Here is a 12,417-nt window from a genome sequence, read left to right on the forward strand (position 1 = left end):
TTAGTCCATGCGGAGTTGATCGAATTGACAGCCGGACAGCAAGTGCTGAGTGGGACGTCGAGCGCATTGAAGAGTCTTTTAGTGTATCACAGTTAGTGCATTGTTGAGAGAGTGTGTTAAGCTCTGGGAACGACTGAACCGAAGAGTCGGGAGCTGTGCCCTGTGTGTCATTGAGTGCATCGCGAGTTGTAGCGTGGAGAGTCTCCAGAGTACACGGAGTTCCAAGAACGACCAAGCAGAGTCAGGATCTGTACTCTGGTGCAGTGAAGCTGTCTTCACCATTATTGCCTGACAGTGTGAAAGCTGTGTCAGTGAATGTGTCAGCGTGTTTATAACAGTTCAATGACTGTAAAAGTTATTTTGGAGCTGTCCTGATTAATATTGGTAAATAAAGTGTGTTTTGATATTCCATTAAATGCTGTCGTTGTTATTCACTCCAAATCCACGTGAACTCCGCACGAACGTGAAGGAAGAAAATAATGTAAGAAGTGGTGTCAGAAAAAATAAACAAAACGTAACACTATGTACCCTTATTTGCAAAACCGAGATGTGAGTGATTAATAATGTCTTTGGGCAAACTACAGTCTCAGTAATTAGCGATATTTAACAAATATGGTTTCATTAATTACCAAAACATATAACATTTATATTATAATTGCTTCCTCATCTTTAGGGGAAAATTTGGGATTTGTTTATTATGAGAAGAAAATATGTATTGCTAACTGATTATAAGTCATCTTATTTGTTTTTTATTATGTTCATGAATTTTGCATGCAAGAGTATGGTACTTTATGTATTTAATTTATTAAACCATCCTAAAAATTTTACTGATTTTCCTTTGTGCTGCATAGCTAGTGGGCTCCCAGTGCTGCAAGTCATAAAATTTTGAATCTTATTAATCTTTAAAGCTTTTGTAATTGAAAGTGTCTGTTAAGATCAGTATTTAAGAGAGAGAAAAAAAAAAAGAAAACAACACCTGTAGATACCTTATATAAACACCCTACACATGCACTCTTACATACATACGAATAACATGAGAATTTTATATTCTTTACAGATGTAATAAATCTGTCAATGAGTTAGTATTATATACGGAAAATTTACCTTTTAAGATAATACAATAAAATCAGGTGTTTACATTTCATTGTTTCTCTTTTTTAAAATCTTTTTGAATCCCAACAGTGGGCGAGCGTACAAGACCACTGAATGCTGGGAGTTCTGGGCTGAATTCAGGCTAGGTGCATGGTTGGTTTTCATGATTTTCCTGATGGTTATCATGAATTTGAGCCAGTTTGTCCCTTAGAGAGTCCACCACAAAGCCGTTCATCCCCTTATGAGGAAGACATCATGTGCTTTGCCATATTCATATAACCTAATATAATTTTTGTACCCATTTACCCATTATTTTAAAGTTATTATGCCACATTGTACCAACTTGTGAACAATTCATATTAAATTTCAATTAGTAGTCTTTATTGCATGCTGCTGACCAACTTACAAAGATAAAGAGCATTTTGCTAACACATGTTAGCATGGTGAAATCTTTATGTCTGTAAAACCAGTGAATGTCTATTATTTTTTCATTTTACTTCTGTTCTTTCATTAATATCTGACAGAATGAGACAGAACCCATGAAACGTTGAAATTTAGCTTTAAGTGATGTACATCCTTGATAAAATAATCATTCCTCGTGATGTAAATTTCCCACTAAAATGGTTTCTCCATTGTTTTGAGATTGAAATTACTGAATGTGTTTGCTGATTGGCAATGATTTTATGTATGTTATATTTATTTTTTGTGTAATTACGAATATTTAAATTTTAAATATTCATAAATGTGAATGTTTAACAATTAAATTTGTGTGTGTAATTTAAAAAATAATTTTAATACATTTTTGGTAAATAAATATTTATGTTATGAATACTTAAATTTTAAAGGATCTAGCAGCCTATTTGTATGCACTTCTTTATGAAAGCTGCACATTATTGAGCCCTGCAAAAGTCCACATTTATTAAAAAGTGACATTTGCCAAAAAACAAAGGCAAAGTCATCTGAAAAAATAATAATTTGACCCTTGAATCGATATAGTTATATGAGTTGCATGAATATTTAACATTTTAAAATTCATTCCTTTATCTACATTATTTATTTATGGGATGTGTGTCTCTTACATGCTTGCAGCATTTCAAACATAGTATTATAAATTTAATATTAAATATTTGTTTTTCTGTTTCCAGTAGTACTTTATATATATACATTATGTTTATATATTCAGGTCCAACAATTAAGAATGTTCCTGTGACTGTTAATAAAACATCTAGTACCACATTTGATGTTACTTTCAATCCTCAAGAAGTTGGTAAGTGTGCATTTTATGTAATATTTTATGTTTTCACAAAGAGTTTAAATGACAAAATGAGGGAACAAAAAGTTATTGAAAATGAATTTGTTTTTTAATTTATTTTAGCTTTTAATGTGCACTAAGATACGGTTTACTGTATGTAAGGTTATTTTTTACTGTGCTTTAACATCATTCAAGCAAGAAAATTAATGAAGTATTAAAAAGTCAGAACTGGCATTTACTTATACTTTTTTATTAACATAGTAAGCCGTGATTTTCTTTGTTTTTGTTGATAATACAGGTTAACTTTTTTTTAACCACTGCTGTGTGATCTGACATCACTCATGGTGTATAGGATGTTTTACCCAAGATTGCTGGATTTGAGGAGTGCGATCTCTTAGTTTTTAGAAGCGTTTAATTTTTAGGAATTAGAAAATTATACAGTTATACAATTTCTTTTGAAAATTTCATTTTCTTTTAGCAAGTTAATTCTTATTTGTATAAATTATTTTTATTCTAAATAAAAAATGATGCATAAGTTTATAACCGAATAGTTTCATTACTTTCATGTTGGTGCTGCAGAAATTCAGTATTTAGGCATAAAACTGAATTACAAAAATTTTGTTTTATGGGCAATAAAGTTTTTGCAGAAACATTAGTTCTAATAATTTCAGAGCTGCTCACAATGAAAAAATGCTCACATTTCTGCAATCAAATTGTAGACATGTGTCACAGTCTTTGAAGCTGCATTTTTATGCATACATATGCACTTTTCATGTAAACTAAGGGACATAATAAAAAATAGGTACACTAGAACTTCTTTTTTGCACTATTGTGAATTGCTTGTATTGTTTGCTTCATGCTTTACTTTATTGAATCACATTTGTGCTCTTAAAGTTGATGTGAGCTACAGATTCTTATCTTGCTTTCTCACCATCTGATTACCTATCTGCTATAAGTGCCATTAATCTTAAATTAAATTTTAATTTATTTGTAAATTAAACATTTTTCACCTACAAATACCTTTGTTTAAAAATTTTTATTAAACTTTATGTGAAATGTTAATGAATTTGTTTAAACATATTTTCTTTGAAATCAGTTTAAGTGGGAGTAAACTGTAAGTTTCTGTGGAAGTAAGCTGTAAATTAAGTTAAACTGTATTCAGTATGAAATTTGATTTAATTTGAGTTCTCGTAAATTCTCACATGAATTTTGATGTAAAGTTGTAACTTGGTATATCAAAATGAACTTTTTTGCATTTTTTGCTGTTGTTGCTCATATGGTGATTTTTTTAATAGGTATGCACTTGCCAATTGAGCACTTATAATAAATTATGGTTGAACTGTATCATTTAATCACTGAGAAGATTGCTTGGTGTATATAATAGATACAAACAAAGTAAGGGGAATTTACATAAGCAAGCTTATACTGAAGTAGAACTTGCATTGTTTGAATTTTCACCAGTTTCTGCAAACAGTCATACCATCTGGAGTGTTTGTGGGGGTGATGCTTGATTTTTCCCGTTTTCTGCACCAAAATGCCTGATACTGTACAATGGTGCTCAAACTGTAGAGACTGTTATAAATGTAGCTGGTAACTTGTCACCACTTGGATTTTTTTGATTGGGTTTCATATTTCACACATTGTGATGTGGAGCAGAATGGGAAGAATTATTGAATTTTCCAGTGCCTACTATTTTAGTATAAGTACTAGTTATGTAGTGTTGGGATGCAAGTGCATATCGGATAGCAAACAGAAAATCTGCGATTCCAGTGAGAACGTGAGCACTGTTGATGTTTCGCATTTCTTCCTCCTGAAAGCCTGATACTCTGTACAAACCAATTATCTTACTTTTTTTTTTAAATACAGTGTAACCTGTTTACATAATTAGAGCTTAACATAAAATGCAACAGAACATTAAAATAATTTATGGAATCGGCAGCGTAGAAGAACATTTGTAAAGAATATTTCCCAAATAACAGTGGGAAAAAGCTTATTCTTAAATAAAATAGTTTAAAATGATAAATTATACTTTGAAGTTCATGTTTTCAAGTCCAAGCATGAAAGGAGAATTTATTGAGAAAATATTTATATCACCGTTTCAATGAATCCTTCAAAGTTTTTAATGGCTTTGAATATCTGAATTTGTTTGTTAGCAGACATTGATTGTTTCAAGTTATAATTTTATTATTTATCTTATTAATTTATTTATTTTATTAACTTTTCATTGTATAATAGGTCCTCATCAAGTTTTGGTAACACTAGATGATGTTCCTTTGCCAGGGAGTCCATTTACTTGCAATGTGTATGATGTTTTTAAAGTAAAAGTATCTAAACTAGTCCCTGGTTTTGTAGGAAAGCCTTGCACCTTTCAAGGTAATTCAAAATCTGTAATAAAATTTATAAAATATTTAAATAAATTTATAATGTATTTCAATTTCTAATCCAGTATTTTTATGAACTTGCCTCAAAGGTGCCAACTCACCCAATTTAGGTAGGGGGACTGGTTATTTTTATCTTGCAAACACAGTTTTCAAGATATTTTTCTATTAATCCTAAAATTCTCTTGACTTTTTTATATAAATTTTAATAGGGTGCAGAGTCAAAAATCTAGAGGTACAATATCCAGAATGATCTAATATTCAGACTTTCTGAAATACCAGCTAAAAATAAATTCCCACCCCACATAGAATCCAGGAATGGAGAATATAATACTCAACAAAAAAGAGCGGATGTGCTGAATATGGAATTTTTTTCCTGTTCTGACTGAGATTCCTGTATGTCATTTGCAAACACCTGCTGACCAGGAAATCACACCATATCTAATAACAATGTATTGGTTGATGCTCTGTTGATATTGATTAGGATCATACTTTTGGTGGTTGTTGATGAAGGGGCACGGTTGGTGCTTCCATTTTGGTACCCCCTGTTCAATCTCTGTGGGTCATAAATTCTGTTGCCTAGTTTCCCTGAATTCTAAAATATATGTTGCGCTGAATTCTGTTGCCAGTGTCTCTTCTGAACTCTGAAAATTTCATCATCCCATATTTTTACTGCTCAGTGCTCCTCTAAAATTGGAAATTTGTGCCACCTGTTACAGGTATACTGTGTGTGATGCTGACCTAATCGGGGGATAGCACTCTTCTATTGATCTAAACAATTAACAAAGCCCCAATATTGCCATGTGTACAAGTCATCTTACTAGATTTTAAACTGATGATCTAAAAGCTGAAAATTTAAAAAATCTAGAATCATTGAAATCCTAATAGTTTGGATTTAACTAATTGTTTGTAGTCAAAAACTTAATGACTGCCATCTGAAATTGCATGACCTTTTTCTAGATTACCTCTGAAAGAAAAACAAGGTCATTGCATGAGACATTATGATGTGCTGTCACTATACATGTGAGAATAAATATGTCCAAAAACATTATATTCCTGTTTTCCTATGAGCACTGCAGTTCATGAGGCATATATTATCAATAAGTGCGCAATAAGTTTCACTTGTTTTGAGAAATGGCTTAAGAATTTTATAGTTTCTCTCTTAGTTATATTTGTGAGAAAAGTAAATTGCACATTCAATTTTCAAAGCTCATACGCAGATTTAAATGCAATGCTTTTGTGGATGCATGCTGTTTGCCACTGCATTTATTATTTTTTTTTTCAAATTTTGCTCTGGGGAAAGGCTGATATTTAACATTGCAGTGTTTTAACAGGTTATTTTGTATATTTTTATTATTTAAGAACAGTTTTTGTCACTGAGATAATTCTGATTTTGCTAAGAAGAATAAAATTATTGCAAGCTTTGTGTTTGGTAGGTTGGCATCTCTAATGAAATAGATAATAAACTAAAATAATAAACTTACAATTCGTATTTTTAGTGGATGCATCCCAAGCAGGGGAAGGAACATTAGAACTTGTTGTAACTACACGGAAGTCATCAGTTAGAGCAGAAGTATCAATGAGAAGTCGTGGTCTTTATGATGTTACTTTCGTACCTCAGGATAAAATCTCTCATTATGTTAATATTACATTTAATGAAGAAGATGTTCCAGGTTTGTTTTGCTTGTTGTTTCAGTGTTTTTTAAATCTTTAGTATATGATTGTCATCATAAATATTTACATATACATAATAAATTTCAATAGGAAACTAAAAGCTTATTATTAATGTTTCAATTATTGTAAATGTTTAGATTTATTTATGAATTAATGGAGAGAAAAGAAACCTGTAGTAACAATTATACCACAGTGTCAGTAATAGTCCTTATGCAGCCTTTACATCTGCAGTTTTCATCATTGCAAACATTGTAATTCATATATTTCATTGCATGTTCATTACTACATGTTATTGTTGCATTCATATGTTTCAAATTACAAAAAGGCTTTAAATAAGGAACATATTCATGTTACAGCATTTCTAAATTAAAAAAAGTCCTACTTATATAAAAAATATGAAATCTAACTTTTTATACGGCACACTGGTTCCTATAGTTATGTTTAGTAATAGTTTATACTCATTCTAAAATATAAAACACAGAAATTTTTAATTCTGTACCACAAAAAGTTGACCGAGATACTTGATTTTAAATATTCTGATGAAATTCGAGGTTATAAACAAATTTGAGAGGAACACATTTGCATCTTTATGTAAGTAAAAGTGAGAGAAAGCTTTTAAAATAAATTATGTGATGAACATTGCTATGTAGACTGTGGTTAAAAGTATCAGTTAACATAAGGTTTTTTTTTTTTTTTTTTTTTTTTTCAAAAAAGGATCTTATTCACATAATTTCATAAAATTCATATTCTAGAAGACGGTAGCAAGTTTCAGTATTGGCAGGCACTTAGCTAGGGGTGTGCCCTGGACACCTGGGCACCTTCCCACTTCACCAGTACCTATACTTAAAAAAAGTGCTAATTAATTTTCAATGGATAAAACTTAAACTTTTAAAATATTGCTTTCTAGCTTCCCAAACAATAATTTGATTAATAAAGAATGAACAGAAAGTCTACGATTTTCAATTTAGAAGTAAGATCAGGAAAAGTCATCCTTCCTCACCAAATAAGTGGCAGGAAAGTACTTCGAAGGTTAGGTGACACTTTCAAGTCGTAAATATTTTGTTCTTTTACAGTTTTGAATAGCACTCCACATCCGGTCCCACTTTCCCTTTAGCTATCAAGCTTAATGTCACTAAAGAAGAAAAAGCCCTTTCGTTTCGAACCAACCAAGCATCTAAAAGCATAATGTTTAAAAGAAAATAAGTATTTAGAAAAAAAAAAAAAAAAAAAAGGTTGTTATATTACATTAAATTAAAAAAAAATTAGTACTTCTTCCCCTGAGATTTTCGATTTAAGAAGGGTGCAAATGATATGTTCCCATGCACCTCGCTTGCTGGTAATACTTGCGTGACGTTCAGTTTGTTTTGAGCTCTGAATTTCAATATTTGATAGAATTTTTTTTTGCATGTCTGTCTGGAAATACCAACCTTTGAATTTAAGTTTTATAATTGCTGTATTTTAATTAAAATGAAAGCAAAAAATCTAAAAGGTTTCAGATTTTAAATTACGTCCAAAGGGACATTTTTTTTAATGTTGTGTGTGTTACATTTATTTATTAAATATCATGTTCTGCTTACTCAAACTTTAAAATTCAGTTCAACAGCAATATCACAAATTAATTTTAAAATGAGCATATCTTTAGAATTTCCGATACAGAGTCTCGCGCGCAGGGGATAAAAATTGTTTTTTCGTACTCTGTTGCCTAAGCTCACTTTGAAATCGTTTAGTTTTTTAATCAAAAATTTGTTGAAGTGTTACAAACTTAAAAGTCGATAATAAAACAAATTTCAAATTCAAATTAGGGCTTCCACATGCCCATATTAAATTTTGATGGCTCTAGGTACCATTGTTTTTTTACAGTGCAAGAAACATACATACATTTATGCCGATTCTTCATTATTTAATTTCTTTAAATATAAGATGGGGCAATAATATATGGTAGCAACAATTTGGAAAGTGATAAGCCTTTAACGGTTTCAACGCAAAAAGCCAAAATAAAATTAATAGTCTTTCAGGGCAAATTGTCCCTTTGGACTAAATGAAGAAGAAGAAGAAAGGAAAAAAAAACAAGTTTGGGTATTTAATTTTGAGATTTGCTACTTATTATTTAAATACTGCACAAAAGAGGGAAAGTAAACACAATAAAATAAGTTTGATTGGTTGTTTTTAACATTAATATCAAAGTTCAGTTAAGTCAATATATATAACAAAAATATTAAACTTTTTTTTTTTTGAATAATGTAGAGAGCATGTCAACTTCGATGATTTCAGTGCAATGAATTTTATTTTATTACTCATCTAGCAATTTAAACTATTGTTATTTAAAATGATTTAATAGGGTAGTTGTTAAATATGCAGATAGTTCATTCACTGCCAAGTAATTAATTTTATTATTAGCTCAAAGGGGCAAATTGTTCAGAAGGGCTATTAATTTCGTTTCGGCATTTCGCGCTGGTTCAATATAAACGGCATTTCGCTTTTCAAATTGTTGCCACCAAATATTAGAGCCCTGCATTATATTTAAAGAAATTAAATAATGAATCTGAATGAATGTATGTATGTTTGTCGCATTGTGAAAAAACAACCGTAACTAGAGACTTCAAATTTTGAATAACATAGTCTTTCACTCGAGTATGGACATCTGGAAGCCCAAATTTGAAATTTGTTTTATTATGTATTTCATGTTTTGTAAGTTTTTAATGAATTTTCGATTAACGAACTCAGCCATTTCAAAGTGAGCAATGGTAACACTGTACGAAGAAAGAACGTTTTTATCTCCAGTGCACGATACTGTGTATCAGAAATTCAAAAGATATACTCTTTTAAATTTATTTTGTGGTATTGCTTTTGAATTGAATTTCGTAGTTTAAGTGCGGAGAACATGATGGTTAATAAATAATGGCAACACACAAAATGTTACAAAAAATGCCCCTTTGGTCATAATATAAAATCTGAAAGCTTTCAGATTTATTTATTGTGCATCTGTGTTTGGGATAAATAATCAGATAATTAAAAGGAAGTATAAAACAGGAGAATTTAAATAGAATGTAAAAAGTGCATACCCCACTAGTGGGTAAAATGTATAAGACTTCTAAACAGTGTTAGTTAGACATAGGTTAGAATATCAGGGAACGAGCTGAACAAGCTTTTATAGTTTTTCCTGTGTATAAGGGTAAATACAACCCAGTTTCCTTTAGAAGTCCTCTAAATATGGGATGGCATTCCTTCCCATAGACAGATAACCTTTGTATGCTTTTTCCATACTGATTTAAACAAACAGTAGCAAGCATATGTGAAATACTAATTATAATGATAAAAATTTGATGTAATTGTAAGATCATATACATTGTCGACATCAAGCCGAAACCACGACAACATCCCTTTCCAAGGAAAATAATTTTATTGACATGGGCTTTATTTTTCAAAAATTGATGTTCTACATCAGGGTTTCTTAAACTGTGGGTCGCGAACCGCAAGGGAGTCGCGGGACTTGCAGCAGGGGGTCGCCAAAACTTTTAGCAGTTTTGATATTTCTTTAACTTATTATAATAATTTTACAATTACCAAATATTTTTACACAGTGTGTCTGGGAAAAAGTAAAGATAAGACAATACAGACAAATAAAAAAAATAAAACGTTTCACCATTCTTTCTATAATATAAACATTCATTTTCCTTGCTTTGCATGTTACGTTGCCATTTTGTCTGTTACTTATTTAAAATTTCCACATTGTTCTATGTCTTAAAATTAGAAATTAAAGTTAATGACCTAAAACTGCAATAGTGTATTGCAGTACAGGTGAAAAAAATTGACAGTTTGACTCACACGTGTGTCGAATTTGTGCAATACTTATGGGGTCTCAAAAAAATTTTATAAGTATTATAAGGTCCTGGGGGTAACATAAAATCTCAGTGATTAAAAGGCGGTCGCAACTAGAAAAAGTTTAAGAAACCTGGTTCTACATTATAGTTCTAACATGTTTATCAAAAACAAATGCAGTTTACTTTTTGATCATAATGCAAAACAGAAAAATAACATAAAAAAATTCAGTATTAATATTAAAGGGATCACAATTGTCCTCAGAAGGGAATGCGAAACTATTTTTAATTTTTTTCTGGGTCATTTGTATTGTATAATTAGATGCATGGCCTAAAATTTTAAAATGAATGTTATTCGTTTTTACATTCTATAGTGTAGAACATTGGTTTTTGCAAAATTCTTAAAACTGCTTTTTTGCAGTTTTAAAGCTTTTGCTCCTATGTAAGCAAAAAAAAGTAAACATCTAAAAATAACACAAAATGTAGGCACATACTCTTCGCTCTCTTTCTATGCTTAAGAACAAAGGCATGTCGACGAATAGAACCGAGCCATTTTACTGCACTACAGGAGGTCTAATGGGAATAAACTATGAGGGATCTGGCCAATCTATTCATGAGAAAGTGAAAAGTAACGGATAAGATCTAAAGTCTATGCTTTTGCTACAAATTTTGCTGTGTGTTGTGTTACCAGAAATAATGCTTTAACTTGTATTGAGTTAATACAAATCACTTAATATGGGATGCCTTGAAAAAAGAAAGGATAAATTAGAAAAAAGTGTAAAAAAAAAAAAAAAAAAGAGTTTTTTTTCTCCAAACACTTATACATTTTCTCATGAAGTGAACTCTACCGGAAACATTTGTTGTGTAAAAAATTAAGCAGTCATTCTGCCTCATTTGAAAATTCTGAGCATTATATAATTATAGCTATTATAATAGTAGATATAATTATAATAAATAAAATAAATTTTTAATGCATTCAAAATTCATGCAGTATGTGCTATTGTGTATTTAAATGTATTTATCTAAACTGAAAAATTTGGTAAGTGGTAAAATTTTTCAATTTTTAATTACCTGCGGTTATGAATTGTACTCAAAACATTAGTTTAATTTGCAATTTAATTTTATTTAACTATACTATTCAGAGATATCATGCAGATAGTTAATGCTGCTAAGTTGCACAGTTAGAAGGAAATAATGCTTCATAACAAAATTATTTCTTTACTGTATGTTATTAATGAGGGGACAGTTATTCAAATTCTTATTTGAAGTTTTTCTTTGAAGAGCAACCATATTCACAAAGGAATGACTAGATTAAAATTTGCTAATAACGTCTCAACTCCACCAATTTTATAGAGCTGTAAAAGGAAAAATGTCTTACACTTATCCGTATGTTGTGACATATTCCTTGCTTCTGCATCCAAGAACTGAATGTTTAATCCCTTAAGCTGTATTAAAAATTCTAAGAAATGTGAGAGTCATCGATTTAGTGAATGGAGAAAAAGTGCAAATGCCTCTTTCTAACTCTTTTACATTGAAGAATCAACTGTAAATAAGTTAACCTGTATTGCTTCTGTCAATTAAAAAGACCAAGTTGATATGTAATTTGATTTATTGCTTATGAAATTATGAAAAATTTTAAATGTGATCAAACATATCTTAAGTGTTATTGAAGCTTTCATAAAATTCTGATCGATAAACTAATAAACTCAATTAAAATAAAAGTTTAAAAATAATTTTATGTTTAAATAATAATACCAGTGACAAGCAAATTAATAAAAAGTAACAGAAGGCATTTTTTTTTTCAAGATATCATTACTTTTTCCAGCCGTCTATCCACATATTTGAATACTATTTATCATGGGGAAAATACATGTTCCATTTTCTGTTTTAGAAACAAATCAAATACAAAGCATCCTCTTATGGAGACTATCTTCCTTAGAAGATCATCTATAAAAGTGATTGGTATTTCTGAGAACGGCGAGTATTTACTTAGCAGAACAAAATTGTCTGCAACAGAAAATTGTCATTTTGGAAAAGACTGACAGTATTTAATGCATTCAAATTTCACAGATAAAATAGTTGAATATTACAGATAAAATAATTAAATTTAGTATTCAAATAATAAATTCCAATAATACGTTTAAATGAAAATTGCTAATAGAAAAATTGTAAATCTCTCAGGATATTGACTAGAACATAAAAA

At 30.2% G+C, this 12,417-nt stretch overlaps 1 protein-coding gene across 2 annotated transcripts in view; it reads left to right on the top strand.

The window, feature by feature from the left end:
• Window positions 1-12,417, top strand: part of jbug (filamin-type immunoglobulin domains fbug) — a 347,148-nt gene that overhangs the window by 276,044 nt on the left and 58,687 nt on the right. For both annotated transcript variants that reach the window (XM_085807591.1, XM_085807590.1), the window contains exons 32-34: window positions 2,276-2,359; window positions 4,580-4,717; window positions 6,222-6,395. In XM_085807591.1, coding sequence (XP_085663717.1) covers window positions 2,276-2,359; window positions 4,580-4,717; window positions 6,222-6,395 — 396 coding nt within the window. The remainder of the gene's footprint in view (window positions 1-2,275; window positions 2,360-4,579; window positions 4,718-6,221; window positions 6,396-12,417) is intronic.

Source organism: Stegodyphus dumicola, chromosome X1 (assembly GCF_044657685.1).
Source record: "Stegodyphus dumicola isolate Sdum_Otavi_A_Nest chromosome X1, ASM4465768v1".
Classification (NCBI taxonomy): domain Eukaryota; kingdom Metazoa; phylum Arthropoda; class Arachnida; order Araneae; family Eresidae; genus Stegodyphus; species Stegodyphus dumicola.